This window comes from Acanthochromis polyacanthus, chromosome 16, assembly GCF_021347895.1.
Source record: "Acanthochromis polyacanthus isolate Apoly-LR-REF ecotype Palm Island chromosome 16, KAUST_Apoly_ChrSc, whole genome shotgun sequence".
Lineage (NCBI taxonomy): Eukaryota > Metazoa > Chordata > Actinopteri > Pomacentridae > Acanthochromis > Acanthochromis polyacanthus.
Window position 1 is genome coordinate 2,901,198 of NC_067128.1, and position 12,572 is coordinate 2,913,769.

Sequence of the window (12,572 nt, forward strand, 5' to 3'; positions counted from 1 at the left end):
TGTGCACGCTGTGAAAATGTGGGTGAGTAATGTTTTTGTTTTCACCAGAGAAATATTCACTTTGGTGACAAGATGGTGTCTGCTAATGTGGTTTATACAAAAGTGTAAAAGTGGTTGGTTTCCTCATTCAAAAAAAAAAACCCCAACATATAAAACTTGCTCAGATTTACACTGCAGGGATGCATTATACCGAGACTTCACCCATTCAATCAGTGTATCAGCTCAGCAGTTTTTCTTTTGCACTCATTTTTTCAGCAGTCTCGCCATTGAAACAAACCAGTAAAGGTGTAAGCTCTGTTGAATTTACCTCAGGATTAATGAAGTATCTGTCTATCTACAAATACTGTTGCACCTCGACTGTTTTTGCTGCAACTTTGCTGATTGTATATAAATATATCCGAGGACCCGTCCAATGCTGCTTGCAGCTTTAATTTTTATCTCATATCTGTGTTATATTACTGACTCATATGTGGAAAGTATAGCATCTGGAACAATGTAATTAGATTCTGTTATGGGTCATAATATTTACAGTTTGCCTAATTCAGTAAACAGGATCAGAGCATTAGGAAGCTAATGCGATTTGTCCACATATATTTACTGCTTGTTTTGATTCCGAAATACATTTCCCATGAGCAGCTGCTGCTGTGATTAGTCATCATATCCCACAGGAAATCTCGCGATAAGTGCGACTTGACCCTGCCCTATGTCTCGCGCACTCGCAGCTCCATCGCTCAGTATATAAAGCAGGACAACGACGGAAGGAGGACGGCTGGGGAGTCGCAGCCCGGGATTGTAAATAAGACCGCTGAAACTGTGTTTTATTTACAAAAGTGATGCCGGCTGTTTTAAATTATCGTTCCCAGTTGTTTTAAGTCGTTTTTCGTAATTTTTGGCTCTGTCTCTCGCTTATTTCCGTGTGGTTTTTACACTACGCGTATAATGGCGAGCTCGGCTAACTCGAACCCAGTGGTAAGGATCAATCTCTAAAGGATTGTCAGCGGGGGAAAAATGGGGGTAAAGTTAACGGAAAGCTGTCGACGAGCTGCTTTTATTTGTTGCAGTAAAAAAGACTCTGCTTTAACAAACACTTCACGGTTATATGTCCATCATAAAAGGAAGTTCAGCCAACCGGCCATTTATAAGCAGTTTTCGAAACTCGGTAGTTCTTTCAGAGGGAATCGTCTTCTAAGAGAAACGGCAGTTCTAATTTTGAAAACCAGTCCAGGTTTAGTGGTGAAAATGCAATTATTTTGAGTTTGGTTGCTTCTCAGGTTTATTAGTAGTCTGTTAGGTCAGTTGGTAGTCTTTAGAGAAGCTGCTGAAATTATGTGATTTGATGTTTTGTGCTGTTACTTCAGTCAAAGCTTTGTTTGCCTGTTAACCAAAAAGGGACAAATTTAAGCTAACTCGAGCATAATTATTCGAAATCCAGATGTACGCAAAGCACATTGCCATCTTACACTGCGCATGGATTGAGCTTATTTTTTTAAGTATATGAATTAAAGTCTCCTTTTTTTTAGCCGAAAGTCGTCAACGTTCAGTCAACTGCCTCATCATTGTCCACCATTCCACGACCAAGAAGGCAAGCTAGCTGTCCCAAAACCACCTCTTTTTACCCATGTCATGTCAAATTTATCCCGATTAAAGGCAACAAAAATTACTCAAAGCTGATTTTTCAATATTATAACACCGAAAATATCCTTCACATTCCGCCACATGATGGTTAAGTGGGGAAAAAAAACGGTGGTCGTCGAGCGCGCAGTTGGCCGCTCCGTAAAATGGCTTCCACGGCTCCGCTCTCTCTCGGTTCTGGCCCTCCTCCTTTCCGCTGCCTGGTTTTATACAGCCATATTGGCTCTCTAATATAGACTGCCCGGGATGGGAAGGTGCTACTCGACGCTACGTCACCGGCTCTACATATAAACACCAGACTGTGCTTTAAATAGTGGAGGAGCAGACACAGGCCGAGGGGGAGGGAAGCAGAGACCGAGGTCTGCGCTGCGGACATCGGGGCAGGCGGTGAACGCAGCGCGGTGGCCTTCCTGCCTCTGTGTCGCTTTGTTTGGTGGTCGGTGCTCGTTGTGTACATCTGCGTGTTTGTTGCTGTTGTTGGAGGGAGGGCGGTGATGCACAATGCGTGGTATCCCGAGAGACGTGACAGGAGGACGCACAGAGTTGGTCCATATGGATTAGCACAACAAGGCACGCAGTGTCGTGCAAACAGCTATTGCTAAAGCCCAGGGATTATATTGCAGTGAGGCAGTTTTAGTGTTGAGCTGGCCATATGCAACAGCTATGCACAGTGCATTACAATATTACACTAATTCATGCTGCTTTGGCAATGCAAAACTTCATTTTTATCATTCTGATGTTTGGTGAAGCACTATTAGATCGTTTTCACATTGAAATAAGTCCCCTTTTGTGTTGTACTAACAGTACTAAACACAGTATTGACTGATTTCTCCTCCCTATGTATTTGCTTCCTCACAGCCTAAACTATACAAGTCTGTGATTGAAGATGTGATCAATGAGGTACGAGAGCTGTTTCTGGACGAAGGAGTGGACGAGCAAGTTCTTCTGGAGCTGAAAACGGTACATATAAATTCTGAAATAATGCAAATTGCAAAGACTGTAATGGTGTCATATGTGGCTTGGCTGTTAAATAATAAGGTCAATGCTTTAATTCTAGCAGATGGAAACTTTCAGTGGGTGTTTGCCCTTTGAGTAATGTATACTACACGGTTCAGCTGACATAAGCTTAGTCTCATACTTTAATTCCCACTGTCCAGGGTTTAAACTGTTACATCAGTGTTTTTACAAATTCACGCCATCCTCCTCATGTGAAAGTCACGTTTTTGACGGCATCTCTTGGTAATGCTCTACCAAGATTGTGAGCTTTGGGCAGAATGTTGGCTTTTAAACAATTAGACCGCAAATCAAATTACAGTATCTGGAAGAAAAATTGCAATTAGATATTTTCCCACAAATTGTTCAGCCCTGCTATCATCAGCAGGGTTTTTCCTGTGTGCACTGACAGCAGGGGAAATATCACTACAGCAGAAGTGCCGTGAGATGCGTTTCACCTTGTAGTTAAGTGTACTTTAGGGAGTAGACGTTTTCTAACAACTGTCAGCTTCTCACTTGAGATTTTCCTTCATGCAGTAATTAAATACACCTCTATGTAAGAGTGCCCTGGATGGATTTGTTGTCCAATAAAAGACCCGTGTTGCGATAACTATAACAAATTAATTCCAAAATATCTACAGCAGCTGCAGGCGGCGTCTCGCTTTATTCCGAGTCTGAGACAGCCTTCTGACAAATTCTGTCGTCTGTTGTTTTCATCCGATGCCGCAGCTATGGGAGAACAAACTGTTGCAGTCCAAGGCAGTGGAGGGCTTCCATACAGAGGAGCAGGCAGCCCTGCAGGCCGCCCATCAGCAGCAGCAGGTTCAGCAGGTCCAACAGGTGCAGCAGGTCCAGCAGGTGACCCAACCTGCACAGGCCCAGCAAGTCATCCTGCCTCCCCAGCAACAGCAAGGTGGGTCAGCGCTGGCACATAGAGGTAAAGAAAACGACAACTGAAGCATTGAACGTCTGTGAATGCCCCTTTCCACACAAGTCAACACTGAGTTCTGTGCACAGCTTACTCAAGAAAATATCTCTGTGATAATGTGGCAGAAGTGGATATTCAGCAAGAGATTAATTTGCCCTGATTTTCATGCAGTTTTTTTTTTTAGGACATTCTGAGAAGTTTTAGGGGCATATTTGGATATAACTGGAACATGTTTTTCTCCACAGCTCCCCAGCAGCAAGTCATTGTTCAGGATTCTAAGATTCTTCAGCACATGAGTGCAACGGGGATGGTGAGTCACATACAGTGAATGAAATGATTGTTTGGGATTTCAGATTCAGAAGAAGAGCAGTGAGAGCAGTTCTTGTGTGTTGATCAAAACCCAAAGTAGTGCAGCAAACTACAACCAGTCATGTGACTTTAACAAGATGCAGGTGACGGTTGTGGATGTTGCAATTCTTCAGTTTTATGTTTTTATTTCAGAGAATGGAGTGAATTGAGTCCTCTCTCTGAAATAAAAACATAAAACTAACATTTGTTTTCATGCACACATTGACTAACCGGCCATAAAGGAAGACGGAAATCATCTTAATAGGGATGGACAATATTTTTAATTTTGCGGATATTTTCCAACTCATTTTGGCTCATTCCCCAAACCGATAAATGCACTTTATTTTCTCTTAATCACAGAGTGCATCTGTTCTGTCTGGCAGTGGTATTAACATATTATTCTGTATTGCCACAGTTCATAATGAACCATGGATAATTTATTATATTGCATTGTTTTTAAGCAATACTCTGCCTTACATGTCATAATGTCTGGTAGTTGGTATGAGCCCATGGAGGACGTGTGTTTGTGGACAGGCAGGCAGAACTCAGCAGACCAACTCTTCAGTATTGACGAGGGGCAGAGAAAAAGTGTCGTAATGCTGTATGAACCAGGCCGTCATTTCATTTTCTAGGGCGCTGGGTGCGGCTCACAGCTTTTGGTTAACTGCTGCACTGACATTTGAGACCGTCGACACACTTCATGTCTGATTCCAGAAACTTGATCACCTCTGTTGACTTGTTGAATCTAATTCTGTGTGCAGCCGCTGATTAATATTCTGAACATAAAGTACAATGCTTTTCAAATACGCACATTCTCTGCATGCAAAAAGAAAAGCACTTCAACTTGCATGTAAAAGCTTTTCAAACAGAACTGTTAACATCTAGCAGGACGAGCATCATCTGCCCGTTCCTTTCACGTGGGCCGATGACGATGTTTCGTTCATAGCCTTTACCAGCTGGTACTGATGACATGCCGATACCACCGAGCATCTGTAGATCTTCATGTCTATCTGCATACTTTTCCTCAGAGCTAAATGACCAGTTGAGTAACAGATTAATAAAGAGCGCTGAAACTAAGAGTAGAGAAGAAAGACCTTTAAAGAGTAGTTTAGTAACCTGGATAACAGTGGAGATGAAGCTGACTATAATACGTCCTCTTAGCTGCTCCTGTTGTCTCATGCTCATCGATGAACACACCTTATCCTTCATCGCTTACATTGTTGCACAGGGAACACTTCCTTTTGCACTTCCTTTCCTCAACAACACGTCTGCTCTGCAAACATCTGTTAATGTCGAGGCCTCAGTTCTTTTTTTAAAATCCTCAAACACCATTTATGAGCTTCACTTGAAAGCATCTAATCTCTAACTATCAAGCCGAGCGGATAAAACGAGTTCAAATACATAAAGGCTGCTTTTATCGTGTCAGCAATGGGAATATGTAAATCTGTTCTTTAATTGTGAAAGTTTTATTATTAAAGCACATAACACTGCACTCATTAATACCTTTGTGTGTATTTTTACAGCAAGGACAGCCTTGATGTTTGAACAGTCTTTTTTTTTTTTTTTTTTTTTTTTTAACGTTCTTGAACCACCAAAACTTCAGCTTCAATATTATTTGCCACAAAACTAAGAGTGTCCTCCTGACTGCAGTGTTTTATTCCCTTATTTATTTACTGTATGTGTGTTCTTCTTTTCTCCTCTAGAGTGCAGCAGCTACTGCAGCAACCCTTGCTTTGCCCACAGGGGTCACCCCATACCAACAGCTCATCACCAGCCAAGGTAAAACACTCGCACGTCTACGTCTGCATTAAAATTTGAGGAAATACTCTGATATTGCCGTATTTTGCAAGAGACAGTCAAAGCATCAAAATCCTCTGTTTTGTGATGTTTCAGGTCAGATCCTGCAGGTGGTCCGTGCTGCTAACGGGGCTCAGTATATCATCCAGCAGCCTCAGCAGCAGATCCTCCTGCAGCAGCAGATGCAGCCTGGCGGCGTGCAGGCACCGGTCATACAACAGGTATGCTCCATCACACAGACGACTGGATTTGGTAGGAGAGTTGGAAACAAAATGGGCTCGAAACCGCTGCGCCACACAGCTGCTTGCATCAATTTATCCATGTTAATCTGTCCATAACAAGTAGGTTGAATAAGGTTACATAGCTGTGGGTCCTGTGGCTGTGAAACTGCGGCAGAACCAACTGTTGGAAAAATAACCCGGATTTATGTGCAAAGAAGTGCCATGAAAAACACCAATGATTCTGGGAAATCTGTGCTGATTGCTCAGACCTCACGTTTCACCTGAAGAAGCACAGTGTACCTATCACCCTACTGTTTCTGTCTTCTCCAAACAAAACAAAAACAGTTTAATGCAATTTAAAGAGGCAACTATCAACTTTAAAACTCAACTGAAGTGCTGTTAAAATCAATTAGAATAAGTAATTTGAGATTCAGTGCAGCCTTTTGCATTTTGCTGTCCTAACTAAGCTAATATAAAATGTGGATTCTGTTCTGTTTACTGCGTTTCCAGGTTCTGGCTCCTCTACAGGGAGGCTTGCCCCAGCAAACAGGAGTCATCATACAGCCGCAGCAGATCGTCTTAGCTCCAGGAAACAAAGTCCAAGGCAATACACAGGTCAGAACTTCAGTTTTCTTCCTGATGTTTGCAGTGCAGCTAATGTTTTTGTAATGTTTAGGGCTGCAGCTAACGAAGCCTCGAGTAATCGTCTCAGCACGATACGTCATCAAAAGCGGAAGTGAGCGCGCAATGCAACAGAAATCGTCCTCTGACCGGAACACGGACGGACATCGGCGCTGCATCGTGCATATATTATGTATGCATGATGCAGCGTGGACGTCCGTGTTTAGATACAGCTGGATAGTAAACGCTGACATCCGCGCTTACGATAGACCGCGGACGTCCGTGCTGCATCGTGCATACATAACGATGGAGCGCCGATGTCCGTCCGTGTTCTGTGCTCCGGTCGGACGCTGATTTCTGTTGCATTGCGCGCTCACTTCTGCTTTTGATGACGTATCGTGCTGAGGCGATTACTCGAGGCTTTGTTAGCTGCAGCCCTAGTAATGTTTCCTCTATAATCTTCTACAGCCTTTTATCGTGCCACAATTAAGTGTTAGTTGGGTTGTTGCGTTAAAGACCTGCTCGTCACACATCAAACCCAGTCCAGTGTCTTTGAACATTGTCATGAACGTTCCCTGTTCTCCTCCTGGGTTCCTCCTATCATCAGGTGATGCAGGCAGCAGCGATGGCGCCACAGCCTGGTCAAGCAGCAACAGCAGCTCAGGTGCAGCAGGTCCAGCAGGCCCAGGGAGCAGCTGCTCCACAGGCCCCACAGCAAGCCCAGCAGCAGGCCCAGCCCCAGGCCCAGGCACAGCAGCCTCCCATGATGCTGCAGGTGGACGGAGCCGGAGACACCTCCTCAGAGGAAGACGAGGACGAGGAGGAGGAATATGATGAAGATGACGAGGAGGAGAAAGACAAGGATGGCGGAGAGGACGGGCAGGTTGAAGAGGTGAGCAATGAAAAGGAACACGAATCTTTGTGAAATAAACGCTCATGTTTAAAAAGAGCAGAGTTTACCACATACAGAACTCTGTATCCACAGACCTGTCCACCTTATTTAGGATGTAAAACACAAAGTTTCTGTGTAGTATGGAATTAGATTTTTGTGCTTTACAACTCTGGATAAATGTGGAATAGGAAAAAGAGTCTGGACAAATATATTTCCCTACTGTGCTGTTTTTGTAAAAATATAAAACTGAGAAAATCTACAACTGAAAACCTCATAAAAGCACAATGTTTGGAACAGGCAGCCAGCACAGCCGAACTGTTTCCCACTGTGTAGGACAGCACAGGTCAGAGCAAGCTTGATGTTATCTACGGCTGCAACTAGTGATTATGTTCATTGTTTGTGATGATTAGTCGTTTGGTGTAATAAATGTCAGAAGACTGAGAAATATCGATCTGTGTTTCTCCTCAAATGTCGTATTTTGTCCAGTTTACTGTCGTAGAGGAGGAGAGAAAGAAATGAAAGGATTTTAAGATAAATTGATGCTCAAAATAGGTGGATATTAATTCAACAGTTGACAACTAGTCTGTTCGTTCGTTCTTGCAGCTGTGATGTCAAAAGCGTGAAGTGTGCTGTTCTAGTGCTCTCACTCCTACAGACTCTGACTCAAGTGTCTTATAACGGCACCATGTCTGCACATCAACAGTCAAATCGATTTGAAAGAAAATGTGGCCGTATCTATGAATCGCACATACACATAGCATCACAAACAACCCAGATTAACCTCGTCTGAACGTCCAAGAGTGTTTCAGTGATGCATTTCTTTTCTGCATCAGGAAACCACGCCTTTATGGCTTTGCTCGTCGAAGTTTCCATGGATACGGTCACTAATAAAGGCTGCACAGACACTGACAATTAAATTAGCTTTTCTGCTCATTTGCAGCTCTTATTTATGAAGCAGGCTAAAAAAATAGGGAAAACCATGATGTAACATTTATTCAATATGTTAAGGGAAACTAATAAACATCAACCAGTCCTCTTTGGGTAAATTTGTTGAGTCTTACCATTGCAGCGTGAATAAAATGCTGTTGATTTTTATGAGTCGTCTAACAGTTACTTGGCAACATGCTAAAACACGTTAGAGTGTACCATGCATGATATCAGTTGGATTAAGAACTGATTTATTTACGTAGCAAATGTCTAGCTGTTTGGAATATCCACAGCAAATCTGAGCCTACAAAAGTGTTGAATTTTGACGTGCAAAATGTGGAGAAATCCCGTTAACAACTCGCATTGAACTTGTTGGCTTAATTTCCTCATCAGGAGCCACTGAACAGTGGAGACGACGTCAGCGACGAAGAGGACCAGGAGCTGTTTGACACAGAGAATGTAGTGGTGTGCCAGTATGACAAGGTAGGAAATAGTTTCCTCTGTGAGGCGCTCCGATATATCCAAACCAACGTCTCTAGATATGCCCCTTTCTTCTAATTCTCTTACATCTCTTGATATGGATTTTTTTTGCCAGAACATGTTGACTTCTTGCAACCCTAACTCACTCAGTGTTTCATAACATCCAGACAAAGATCTGAGCGCTCGCATTTACACGAGCAATGAAAGCAGCTTGTTTTATTGACTAATCATAAAATATCTCTTTGAAGCAATGAAGTATTTGCAGTAATAACCACAGAGAAAATGTGAGAAAACCCACAGCGCACTTTACGGCACATAAATAAAACATTAATGTTATTTCTGCTTACTAAAACACTGTCAGATATTATTTTCAGCTCACTGTAAAGGAACGCTAAATGTCTCTTAAGCTATTTTCATAACAGCTTCTGGGACATTTCTGAAGAAACAATCGGGCTTTGAGGGCTAGTGTTGGTGCTGAAAATGTGACGCTTGTCTTTAAATTTCACGTACTTGTGACGTCATGGTGTTCATAGTTTTTGAATTCAGTCCGATGGCGACTCAGTTCCATGTAAAAGTTTCAAGTGACCCGGTGCTTCAACAGCGCAGGGATTCTTCAGATTATGACAAAACAAAAAGGCGGTTTGTAAACTGCATGGCATAGCACAGAAGCACAGTGAAGAGAAAACGCACAAGATGCTCCCCCAGACAAGACAAAACCCCCCTAGTGTTGTCTTTTCACTGGTAGGTAGAGCTTTTTAATATTTTTGTTGTCCTTGTAACTGTTAAATATACTCATAAAGGTCAAAACTAAAAAAATACAGTCTTAAATGTAGTGTTTAGGTCAAGTCTCTAATATCGTTTGTAGATTAATCGATAGTGTTTAGTGGCAGCCCTGGGGTGAAACAGGCCATGAAGTAAATGCTTAAAGACGCATTTCACGAAATGAGAGCCTTTACTGTTGGATATTAGCACCGCTTTCTAACTTGATGCTCCTTTTTGCCTCGAGTGGCTTTTGATTGGCTGTATCGAATGACACTAAGTGTTTTAGGACTCTATTTGATGCTAATTCATTGCGAATGAAGGTCAGCGCTGGTTAATATCACAGTATTTGTGTCTGGCCGAGTCATCTGTGTGCATGGGCTAAAGCCATTAGCCAGAGCGTCCACTGTAAGCTGAAACAGTGTCCATCTGTCCTTGACGCCCACAACGTTAATTTCCTCCTCTTTGCTCCCCAGATTCACAGAAGTAAGAACAAATGGAAATTCCACCTGAAGGACGGGATCATGACTCTGAACGGGAGAGACTATGTCTTCTCCAAAGCCATCGGGGATGCCGAGTGGTGAAGTAGAAGCACCAGGAGCAGGAACTCTGTAACTCCTTCTATCCAGTTAACAGACACTTCAGCGTCCTTCCATATCCTGTGACTGGATTCATTCAGGAAACAACTTCTGAGTCTCTGAGAACTCTGACAAACCCAAAGGACTGTGAGGTACTGTACAAACCCTGGGAGTCGGCAGAAACACTCGACTAGCCTTGCGGGATGAGAAACCTACAGGGGAAGGGAAAGCCCGTGAACAGAGCATTGTTTCTCTTTGGTTTTTTTTCTTCTTCTTCCAGGCTTGTCTGCCTTTTTTTCCCCTGAGAGAATTCACATACTTTGGAAAGTAAGCATTTCACACCATGCAGATGTAGTGGACCAGGCTGACCTGACCTTCCCCGACACAGGAGCTCAGAGGTCGTTCATGATAACCCCGTAGATGATAAACACCTTTAAAATGCACTGTAGTCGGTTGACTGGATTGACTCGTGTCTACGTTTAAGTCCAAACTTAGTGCCACCAGTCAAGATCGCTGCCTTTAGAATGACCGGAATCACCTTTTTGCTTCTGATTTTTGTTCTCAAATCATAATTGTCTCACTTCATGTTTATAAAATGGTGCTCCAGAGTGTTTCATGTAGTTAACCTATGATTGTTTTAAACATTTTTTAAATGTGTTTAATGAAGGCTTGAGGAAAAAGAAGGTGAAATTACATTAATCCTAATTTAATAGTAACACAGAAGCGCTTTTTTAATTGTCTAAGCAGCGCCATATCCAAAAATTTTTATTTTTCCCCCCCCCCTCATTGGCTTATCTGGAGCTTCATTCCATCTTTATCCTAAAATCATTAAAAAAATACACTGAATTCATTTAAGAATTGTACAAAATGTACTGTTGGTGTATCTCCTTTGCTCTTTATTTTAGTTCTCTGCAGCCGTCTGAAAATTTGCACTGTCTGTTTATCGATGTGTTGTGAACTCAGTCAGTCCAGTTAATCAGTAGCCACAGCATTCTCTGTTCTGTGTGTGAGAGTGTGTGTGTGTCTGACAATGACTGACTGTACAGGCACGAGTGTGTGTGTTTGCCATCACCGCTTTTTTTTTTTTCCCCCACCTGGAAATGTATGAGTTTATTTCTCTTGCACACCCCATAATCTCATAATGTCAGTTAGAACAGAACAGTGAGGGCGGTGTCTTCTTTTTTTCTTTTTTTTTTTCTTTCTTTCTTCTATTTATTCCTGAAAATGTTCTATTTTTTGCAAAGGTTGGAAAGCCGCACCAAACTGTGCTCTTATAATCTAATAAGTGTTCCTTTATTTCTTTTTTCTTCTTCTGTTGGCTGGACAAAAAAAAAAAGCGACATAAATAATGCTGTGTTCCAAATCATTTCGTCCACCGTACGTTCTCCTGTGCTTTCATTTTATTCATGAATTTTAAAAATGAGAATATTTTCTATCCAAGTGAGTTTAACTCGAAACAAAAGGGGCCTGTGTGTTTCTCTGCTGTTTGTTTTTAGTGCCCCTTGTTGCAGCAATTTGAAATAAAGTTATACGTGTTTTTTGACTGTCGTGTCGGTTGGCTCTGTAGAGTAGTTTGCTTTTTAAAGACACCACATTACCACAGAGGAAGCGATGGCGTGGGGCGGATATAGAAACAAGAAGTGACAGATAATTTACTTTTTCTTTACGTTTTCACCCACATGATCAAGTGAAGTGTCCATAAATGAGGTGCTTACACAGACGATGGCGCCAAATGAAGAGTTTTACAAAACATTTCAAGTAGAGCGTCACTTTAAGAACAAAACCTTTATCTTTCAGGACAGCATTCAGTAGCTCAGTCACTAAAAATCCAACATGCCCACGTATTTCTTTGTTCGTTTCCGTATCTCTGGATGTCGTGTGTGCCTTTTTGAACTTTGGTTCGGTTTTTTCGGTCTTCACAAACGATGGAATGAAGTCTATTAAACTGTATTCTCTGCTTCCTATTTGTTTTTTGTCGTGTGTTCCAACTGCTGTTCAGATAACTAAGGAAATGTATTGTTCATATTATTCATTTAATTTTTCTTAAGTTTGGAACAAAACGCTAGAAGGTTGTGCCTTGAGTAAATTTACGTTTTGTTTTGCTAAAAAAATTAATGAAAATTACATTTTTGCCAAATTTTAAAGGTCAACCAATCCTCTCATGTTTATCTGGTGTTTTTAACTAGTTTTCCAGCACTCTCAGCTATTTACACCTTTGCAAACTTTTGTAGCTCTTCATGAACTTCTTAATTTGCAATTTAACCACTCTTTCTACATCGAAAGTAGTTTAAATCAATCCACTGGACTTTAAGAAAGTTCCTTGAAGACGTTTCATCTCTCATCCAAGAGGCTTCTTCAGTTCTGGTGGTGGTTGGTGTTGCCTCAGCTTTTAAACC

At 41.9% G+C, this 12,572-nt stretch overlaps 1 protein-coding gene across 1 annotated transcript; it reads left to right on the forward strand.

Moving 5' to 3' along the window:
- The first annotated feature begins 723 nt into the window (after positions 1 to 723).
- On the forward strand, positions 724 to 12,140 carry gtf2a1 (general transcription factor IIA, 1). Its single transcript, XM_022214945.2, has 10 exons — positions 724 to 969; positions 2,491 to 2,592; positions 3,355 to 3,538; positions 3,799 to 3,863; positions 5,605 to 5,680; positions 5,795 to 5,919; positions 6,430 to 6,534; positions 7,148 to 7,432; positions 8,753 to 8,842; positions 10,075 to 12,140. The coding sequence occupies exons 1-10, from the start codon at positions 940 to 942 to the stop codon at positions 10,180 to 10,182; spliced, it is 1,170 nt and encodes a 389-aa protein (XP_022070637.1). The 5' UTR covers positions 724 to 939; the 3' UTR covers positions 10,183 to 12,140.
- The last annotated feature ends 432 nt before the right edge of the window (positions 12,141 to 12,572 follow it).

Bases quoted from the DNA above. Each gene is read 5' to 3' on its own strand.
- gtf2a1 (XM_022214945.2), top strand. From the start codon at position 940: ATGGCGAGCTCGGCTAACTCGAACCCAGTG. The intron at 2,593-3,354 runs GTACATATAAAT...CCGATGCCGCAG, and splicing joins TTCTTCTGGAGCTGAAAACG to CTATGGGAGAACAAACTGTT. The intron at 7,433-8,752 runs GTGAGCAATGAA...TTTCCTCATCAG, and splicing joins AGGACGGGCAGGTTGAAGAG to GAGCCACTGAACAGTGGAGA.